The sequence below is a fragment of the Cebus imitator genome, unplaced genomic scaffold (genome assembly GCF_001604975.1).
Source record: "Cebus imitator isolate Cc_AM_T3 unplaced genomic scaffold, Cebus_imitator-1.0 Scaffold18, whole genome shotgun sequence".
NCBI lineage: Eukaryota > Metazoa > Chordata > Mammalia > Primates > Cebidae > Cebus > Cebus imitator.
Window position 1 is genome coordinate 8,101,779 of NW_016107333.1, and position 8,851 is coordinate 8,110,629.

At 47.2% G+C, this 8,851-nt stretch overlaps 1 protein-coding gene across 1 annotated transcript in view; it reads left to right on the forward strand.

Moving 5' to 3' along the window:
* The window catches only part of PXMP4 (peroxisomal membrane protein 4), a 21,399-nt gene that overhangs the window by 1,675 nt on the left and 10,873 nt on the right, over positions 1-8,851 (forward strand). The window contains exon 2 of the mRNA XM_017514111.2: positions 6,584-6,646. Coding sequence (XP_017369600.1) covers positions 6,584-6,646 — 63 coding nt within the window. The remainder of the gene's footprint in view (positions 1-6,583; positions 6,647-8,851) is intronic.

The following is an 8,851-nucleotide window of genomic DNA, read 5'->3' on the forward strand; positions in this document are numbered from 1 at the left end:
GGGTTTCACCATGTTGACCAGGATGGTCTCGATCTCTTGACCTCGTGATCCACCCGCCTCGGCCTCCCAAAGTGCTGGGATTACAGGCTTGAGCCACCGCGCCCGGCCTATTTATTTATTTTTAAGACAGAGCCTTGCTCTGTTGCTCAGGCTGGAATGCAGTGGCGCAATCTCAGCTCACTGCAACCTCTATCTCCCAGTTTCAAGCGATTCTCCTGCCTCAGCCTCCCAAGTAGCTGGGATTACAAGCACCTACCACCACGCTCAGCTAATTTTTTGTATTTTTAGTAAAGACGGGATTTTGCCATGTTGGCCAGGCTGTTCTCAAACCCCTAACCTCAAGTGTATTGCCCACCTCAGCCTCCCAAAGTGCTGGGATTACAGGCATGAGCCACCTCACCCAGCCTCATGATTATATTTTCTTTTTATTTTTTTTATAGACGGAGTTTCACCTTGTTGGTCAGGCGGTCTTGAACTCCTGACCTCAGGTGATCTGCCTGCCTTGGCCTCCAAAGTGCTTGGATTACAGGCGTAAGCCACCGCGCCCAGCCAATTATATTTTCTTTTAAGAGATGGCTTTCACCTTGTTGGTCAGGCTCGTCTCGAACTCCTTACCTCTAGTGATCCACCCACCTCGGCCTCCCAAAATGCTGGGATTACAGGCATGAGCCACCACGCCAGGCCCCATGATTACATTTAATAAACTAATAACAATTCTATAATATTGATTATTAGCCAGTTAACAGTCCCATTGTCCCAGTCGTCCCGCAAATGTCCTCCATAGCTAGTTTGTCCAGGCCAGAACTCTCCAGGACATCACATTGTACCAGTTGTTTAAGTCCTTTAAGTCCTTTTTATTTCAGGGCAGTAATCAACTCCTGTCTGAGTTCGAGCACTTTGAGAGGGAGCTTGGCAGATGCAGGGAGTTGGGGGTGCTGTGTTTGGAGTATAAGAAAGCACTCTTTAGCCATGGCTAGCCAGAGGAGGCTGAGGGCCTCTTCAGGAGAAAGAGCCATGGCTTTGGAGGCAGCTGGGGGAGGAGAGCTTACTGGGACTGGGATGGGGGTCCTGGCCCTCCTGCCCACTTCTAGGTAGGGGAGAAGAGGAGGGAGTCAGCATGGCCTCTACAACAATAACACTGGCTTTTAATTAACATTCTTTTGTTTTTTTTTTTGAGACAGAGTCTCGCTCTGTCACCTAGGCTTGAGTGCAGTGGCGTAATCTCAGCTTACTGCAACCTCTGTCTCGGGTTCTAAGCGATTCTCCTGCCTCAGCCTCCCAAGTACCTTGGATTACAGGCATGCACCGCCATGCCAGGCTAATTTTTGTATTTTTAGTAGAGAGGGGGTTTCACCATGTTGGCCAGGCTGGTCATGAACTCATTGCTTCAGGTGATCCGCCCACTTTGGCCTCCCAAAGTGCTGGGATTACAGGCATGAGCCATCACGCCCAGCCTGGCCAACATAGTGAAACCCTGTCTCTACTAAAAATACAAAAATTAGCTGGTGTGGTGGCAGGTACCTGTAATCCCGACTATGGTGGATTGTGGGGGGCCGGCAGGGAGGGCTGAGGCAGGAGAATCGCTTGAACCCAGGAGGTGGAGGTTGCAGTGAGCCAAGATTGAATCCGGCCTGGGCTACAGAGCAAGACTCCATCTCAATAAAATATATAAAATAAAAGTAAATAAATTAATTAATTTTTTTAGAAATTAGGTAACACATGCACAAAAGGCATAAAAAGTTAGATGCTACCATCCCACCCACATTATCCCTCTGTCACCCAGTCCCTCTCCCTGGAGGCAACCCCTGTGTCCAGTCTTATGTCTTCCTCCAGAAATATCATACGCCTATGTGCCTATGCAAACACAGACTCGTGTTCTCCCCACACACCTTTTTAAAAAGTTTTATGTTGAAATAATCTTAGATTTATAATTTCCTCATTTTATACAATTATTACTGTGCTACACACACATCTGTACACCTTATTCTAATCATACCTCCATATCAGTGTGCATGAAGCTGCCCCCCCCTTTTTTTTTTTTTTTTCAAAATTTAAAGATGGGGTCTTGCTCTATTGCCCAGGCTAGAGTGCAGTGGTGCAATCATAGTTCACTGTAGCCTGGAACTCCTGGGATCAAGCAATCCTCGCACCTGAGCCTCCCAAGTAGCTAGGACTACAGGCACACACCACCACACCTGGCTAATTTTTTGTACTTTTTGTTGAGACAGGGTATCACCATGTTGCCCAGGCTCTCAAACTCCTGGTCTCAAGCGATCTACCCACCTCAGCCTCCCAAAGTGTTGGGATTACAGGCATGAGCCACTGAACCTGGCCAGATTTTTTATTTTTTGTAGAGATGAGATCTTACCATGTTGCCAAGCTGGTCTTGAACTCCTGGCCTTAAGCAGTCCTCCCACCTCGGTTTCCCAGAGTGCTGGGATTACAGGCATGAGCCATTGCACCCTGTCTTGGACACAGGTTTGATTCCAGTCTTTTGTTTCAAGCAAGCCTGCAGGGAACGTTCATATGTATTTGGGAGACAACAGCATATGGCTCATGACCATTGTCTCAAGAAGACTGTCCAGCATTTTTAGACCCTGTAGCCTGGTAAGACCTGGAGAACTTAGGCATAGGGGTAGGGGTGGAGGTGTTCAATAAAGAAGAATAAGAAAAGAAGACACACTAATATTGATTGAGCTAGGAACTTTTACATGTGTGTAACTGCCAAAAGCCACTCTGTGAAATGGAGATTGGGAAAAGGGAGGCTCAGAGAGATTAAATGATTATCCAAGTTCACACAACAAAACGTGGCAGGGCTTTGGCACCAAATACTGCTGTCTTTCTACGATTCATTTGAGTATAGTTAAAACAGCAAAAGTAAGCATAGTCTTATTCACATCATCCCCAGATCCCTAAATGAGGAATGGAAAGGAGGGGTGGGGGAAGAGGTGTGAATCTTAAAAAGAGGGAATTATGTAACATTTAAAATATTTAATAATTGTGGGCCAGGCGCAGTGGCTCATGTCTGTAACTTAGCACTTTGGGATGCTGAGGGGGGTGGATCACCTGAGGTCAGGAGTTCAAGACCAGTCTGACCAACATGGCGAAACCCCATCTCTACTAAAAATACAAAAAATGAGCTGGTCCTGGTGGCACACGCCTGTAATCTCAGCTACTCGGGAGTCTGAGGCAGGAGAATTGCTCATACCCAGGAGTTGGAGGTTGTAGTGAACCGATATCGTGCCACTGCACTCCAGCCTGGGTGACACAACAAGACTCCATCCCAAAAAAAAAAAAATTAATAATTGCTAAAGCAGGGGGCGGGACCTAAAAAATAATAATTGTTAAAGCAATGCTTAATCATTATAGATCATTCTGGAAGTCTAGAAAACTTTAAAAAGCAAGCAGAAATAAATTTTATTTTCCTGCAGTGAAGTGGACATTGCTAATAACATAGTGACGTATTTCCTTCCAACTTTTTTTTCTTTTTCTTTTCTTTTTTTTTTTTTTTTTTGAGACAGAATCTCATTCTGTTGCCCAGGCTGGAGTGCAGTGGCACGATCTACAACCTCTGCTTCCCAGGTTCAAGTGATTCTCCTGCCTCAACCTCCCAAGTTGCTGGGACTATAGGCTCAAACCACCACACCCAGCTAATTTTTCTATTTTTAGTAGAGATGGGATTTTACCATGTTAACCAGGATGATCTTGATCTGTTGGCCTTGTGATCTGCCCACCTTGGCCTCCCAAAGTGCTGAGATTACAGGCATGAGCCACCATGCCCGGCCTACCTTCCAGCTTTTTAAATTTTATTTTATTTTATTTATTTATTTTTTTTATGAGACGGAGTTTTGCTCTGTCGCCAGCCTGGAGTGCGGTGGTGCAATCTTGGCTCACTGCAACCTCCGCCTCCTGGGTTCAAGTGATTCTTCCACCTCAGCCTCCCGAGTAGCTGGGACCACAGGCATGTGCCACCACGCCTGGCTAGTTTTTGTATTTTTAGTAGAGACGGGGTTTCACCATGTTGGCCAGGATGGTCTCGATCTCTTGACCTTGCCCACCTCGGCCTCTCAAAGTGCTGGGATTACAGGTGTGAGCCACCGTGCCCAACCTAAATTTTATTTTTATTTATGTTTTGAGACAGAGTCTTAGTCTGTTGTCCAAGCTGGAGTGCAGTGGCGGGATCTTGACTCCCTGCAGCCTTCACCTCCCAGGTTTAAGAGTAGCTGGGATTACAGGTGCTCGCCACCATGCCCAGCTAATTTTTATAGTATTTTTAGTAGAGACGGGGTTTCACCATGTTGTCCAGGCTAGTCTCAAGCTCTTGATCTCAAGTGATCCGCATGCTTCAGCCTCCCAAAGTGCCAGCGTTTTTTTTTTTGTTTGTTTGTTTTTTTGAGACGGAGTTTTGCTGTTGTTGCCCAGGCTGGAGTGCAATGGCCCGATCTCGGCTCACCGCAACCTCCGCCTCCTGGGTTCAAGCAATTCTCCGGCCTCAGCCTCCCGAGTAGCTGGGACTACAGGCATGCACCATCATGCCCAGCTAATTTTTGTATTTTTAGTAGAGACGGGGTTTCACCTTGTTGACCAGGATGGTCTCGATCTCTTGACCTCGTGATCCACCCGCCTCGGCCTCCCAAAGTGCTGGGATTACAGGCTTGAGCCACCGCGCCCGGCCCAGTGCCAGCGTTTTTATAAATGCATTTTTACAAAGTTGAGGTCCTCCTTCATATAATAGTTAGAAAGAGGTACATTTTGAATAGGTACAGTGTTACCTAACAACTGTTTTAGGAAATTTGTTAACTTTAAGATGAACCAGGCTAAATATAGAACCTTCTAGAAATGACATTGTCATGGGTAAGGGCTGTTCTAGCCTCAGTCAGTCAACAGTTATTTATCAAGCACATATTATATGTCAGGTGCCATGTGGGGTGCTAGGGACTATGCGGATGACAAGCCAGATGCATTCCCTGTCTTCAGAGAGTCCACAGTCTAGCACAGGAAAGAGATCATTATCATAGAATAAATACTTAGTAACTGAGTCATTAAATTGGGAAGATGAAGTGCTGGAGAGAAGTTTTGGGATCTGTGGGAATGAAAAATTGCTTAAACCTAGACTGGAGCATCTGAGGCCTTTGCCCAGCTGAGACTGGAAGGCTGAGGGAAGGTGGCTGGGGAGCACAGCAGGCAGTGGGACCTGCCAGGACAAAGCCAGGAGCAGAGAAAAACCCGATGTGTCAGAAGCAGTCCAGGAAGGACAGTGTGGCTGGAGCAGCAGAGGAGGGCCCTGGGATGAGGTGTGAGAAATGAGCAGGGCCCTGGCTGCAGTACTTTCAAGGCTGCAGGGAGGAGCCTGGAACGTGTTCTGTGAGTAGTGGAAAGATGTTAGAGGATTTTAAGCTGGGAGTGATGTGATGAGATTTATGTGTTTTTGTTGTTTGTTTCTTTTGACGGAGTCTCTCTCTGTCGCCCAGGCTGGAGTGCACTGGTGCGATCTCGGCCCACTGCCACCTCCACCTCCTGGGTTTAAGCGATTCTCCTGCCTCAGTAGCTGGGACTACAGGTGCATGCAACCATGGCCAGCTAATTTTTTGTATTTTTAGTAGAGACGGGGTTTCACCATGTTAGCCAGGATGGTCTCAATTTCTTGACCTTGTGATCCACCCGTCTTGGCCTTCCAAAGTGCTGGAATTACAGGCGTGAGGCGTGAGCCACCACGCCCAGCCGAGATTGATGTTTTTAAAAGATGAGAGTGTCTGCAACGAGAACGCCAGGATGGAGCAGAGGGAGCAATTCCACAAAGCCCGTTGAGCAAGGATGGTGAACATTTTACATGTACCATCTCCTTCATTAAAATTATAGGGCCAGGCACGATGGCTCACACCTGTAATCCCGGCACTTTGGGAGGCCAAGGTGGGCAGGGCAGATCATCTGAGGTCAGTAATTTGAGACCAGCCTGGCCAACATGGAGGAACCTTGTCTCTATTAAAAATACAAAAATTAGGCGGGTGTGGTGGCGTGTGCCTGTAATTCCAGCTACTTGGGAGGCTGAGGCAGGAGAATCACTTGAACCCAGGAGGTAAAGGTTGCAGTGAGCTGAGATCGCACCACTGCACTCCAGCCTGGGCAACAAAGTGAGACTCCATCTCAAAAAAAAGAGAAAGAAATTATAACCAGCTCTCTGAGATTTAACATCCCTTTTTATGCTGAGCATGATTGGTGGCACACACTTGTAGTCTCAGCTACTCAGGGGGCTGAGGCTGGAGGATCGCTAGAGCCCAGGATTTCAAGTCTGCAGTGAACTATGATCGCACTCACTGGGTTACACTGTGAGGCTCTGTCTCTAAATAATTAAAAATAAACATCCCTTTTATGGGGAAACTGAGGCTCAGAGAAGTTAAAGGACATGCCTGAGACCATACTACCAGGAAGTGTCAGGGCCAGGATTTGCATCCAGCATGATTTCCCCTCCCAAAGTGATGTTAGAATTTGGGATGGGGAGAGAGAACAAGGGGTCAAAAGGAGAGCCCAAAAAGAAAGTGTGACACAGTGACATTGCAGTAACTGTTTTCTTCTGTTTCTACAGCTATGGAGCCAAAATCCGAGCCCCTCACGCACTGGTCATGACCTTTCTCTTCCGGCATGGCAGGTACACATCCCAAAATGGAAGAGAATGTGGTCAGCCCTCAGTGCCAGGACAGTCATAATAGCTTCTTAGCTGGGTCTACCCTGCCCCCCGATCACGCCTCCTAAAGTCCAACTCTTTTTTTTTGTTTTGTGTTTTGTTGTTGTTGTTGAGATGGAGTCTCTCTCTGTCATCCAGGCTGGAGTGCGGTGGTGATCTTGGTTCACTGCAACCTCCACCTCCGGGTTCAAGTGATTCTCCTGCCTCAGTCTCCTGAATAGCTGGGATTACAGGCACCCACCACCACGCCCAGCTAATTTTTGTATTTTTAGTAGAAATGGAGTTTCACTATACTGGCCAGGCTGGTCTTGAACTCCTGACCTCAGGTAATCACCTGCCTGGGGCTCCCAAAGTCCTGGGATTACAGGTGTGAAATACTGCCCGGCCCTGAAGTCCAACTCTGATTCCATTATCCCTGCTTGAAAATTCTCTGTGCCCTTGCTCAAGTGTCTTCACCTTGTTCTCATCTCCCATAGCTTTTCCCTCGAGGCACTCCTTAGAAAACAGGTTTCAGCCAGGCGAGGTGGGGCACACCTGTAATCCTAGCACTTTGGGAGGCCGAGGTGGGCAGATCACGAGGTCAAGAGATCGAGACCATCCTGGCCAACATGATGAAACCCCGTCTCTACTAAAATACAAAAATTAGCTGGGCGTGGTGGCTCACACCTGTAGTCCCAGCTACTCAGGAAGGCTGTGGCAGGAGAATCGCTTGAACCCAGGAGGCAGAGGTTGCAGTGAGCTGAGATTGCGCCACTGCACTCCAGCCTGGCACCTGGCGATAATGCAAGACTCTGTCTCAAAAAAAAAAAAAAAAAAAAAAAAAAAAAAGGAAAAAACGGGTTTCGGTCTAGTGTTTAATGAATATAGGCTCATGTGAATGTACAGGAATCGTGCACTGGCAGCCTCCAGTACAGTAGTCTCAGCTACCTGTAAGATGTCCTCATTTTGTATTTTTATTGATTTGTTTCTGTTTGTTTTTGTTGTTGTCATCCTCCAAGTCTTTTTTTTTTTTTTTTGAGATGAAGTCTTGTTCTGTCACCCAGGCTGGAGTGCAATGGTGAGGTTTCGGCTCACTGCAACCTCCACTTCCCAGGTTGAAGCGATTCTTCTGCCTTAGCCTCCCAGAGTAGCTGGGACTACAGGTGCCACCACGCCTGGCAAATTTTTGTATTTTTAGTAGAGATGGGGTTTCACCATGTTAGCCAGGCTGGTCTCAAACTCCTGACCTCGTGATCCGCCTGCGTCAGCCTCCCAAAGTGCTGGGATTATAGGCATGAGCCACCCTGCCTGGCCTCCAAGTCATTTTTTAAAAACTGAATTCATTTGTTTGTTCAGCAGATATTTATTGAGCATCTGCTACGTACCAGACACTGTTCTAATTACTAGGGATACAACAGTGGACAAAACAGACAGTGACTCCTGCTGACATTCTAGCAGGGGTGGCAGAAAATAAACAGAATAAGGAAAGTCTATGGTATGTTAGAAGGTGATATGGTTATGGAAAAGCAAAATTAGAGCAGGGAAAAAGGGAAAGGGGATCAGAAGGGCTGAGGGGACAGGCAGAATTAACTAGGGGAGGCCGCTGTGAGACCACAGGCATAGCCAGTGCAAAGGTCTTGAGGAAGGAGCATGCCTGATAAATGTGAGAAGGCTGGAGCAGAAGAACTGAAGGGGAGAGAGGATGGAGAGGCAGGTCACAGTTTGACCTGGGTTGGTCCTCTCCAGCTTTGGGTCATAGAGAGGAATTTGGCTTTTCCTTTAAGTCCAATGGGAAATTGTTGCAAGATTTTGAGCAGGGCTGTACCATTATCTGACTTATGTGTTAACAGTGTGAGGGTTAAGAATTTGCTACCAGGCCGGGTGCGGTGGCTCATGCCTGTAATCTCAGCACTTTGGGAGGCTGAGGTGAGTGGTACACTTGAGGTCAGGATTTCGAGACCAGCCTGGCCAACATGTCGAGACCATGCCTCTACTAAAAATACAAAGATTAGGTCAGGGACAGTGGCTCACGCCTGTAATCCCAGCACTTTGGGAGGCCGAGGGACAGTGAGAGCAGCTGGCTCTCACCTCATGCAAACACAGGCCCCAGTGTTGCCAGTTCTAAGGCAGGAAAACTGGATTTCCATGTTGTTCCCAACGAATTTTTTTTTTTTTTTTTTTTTTTTTTTT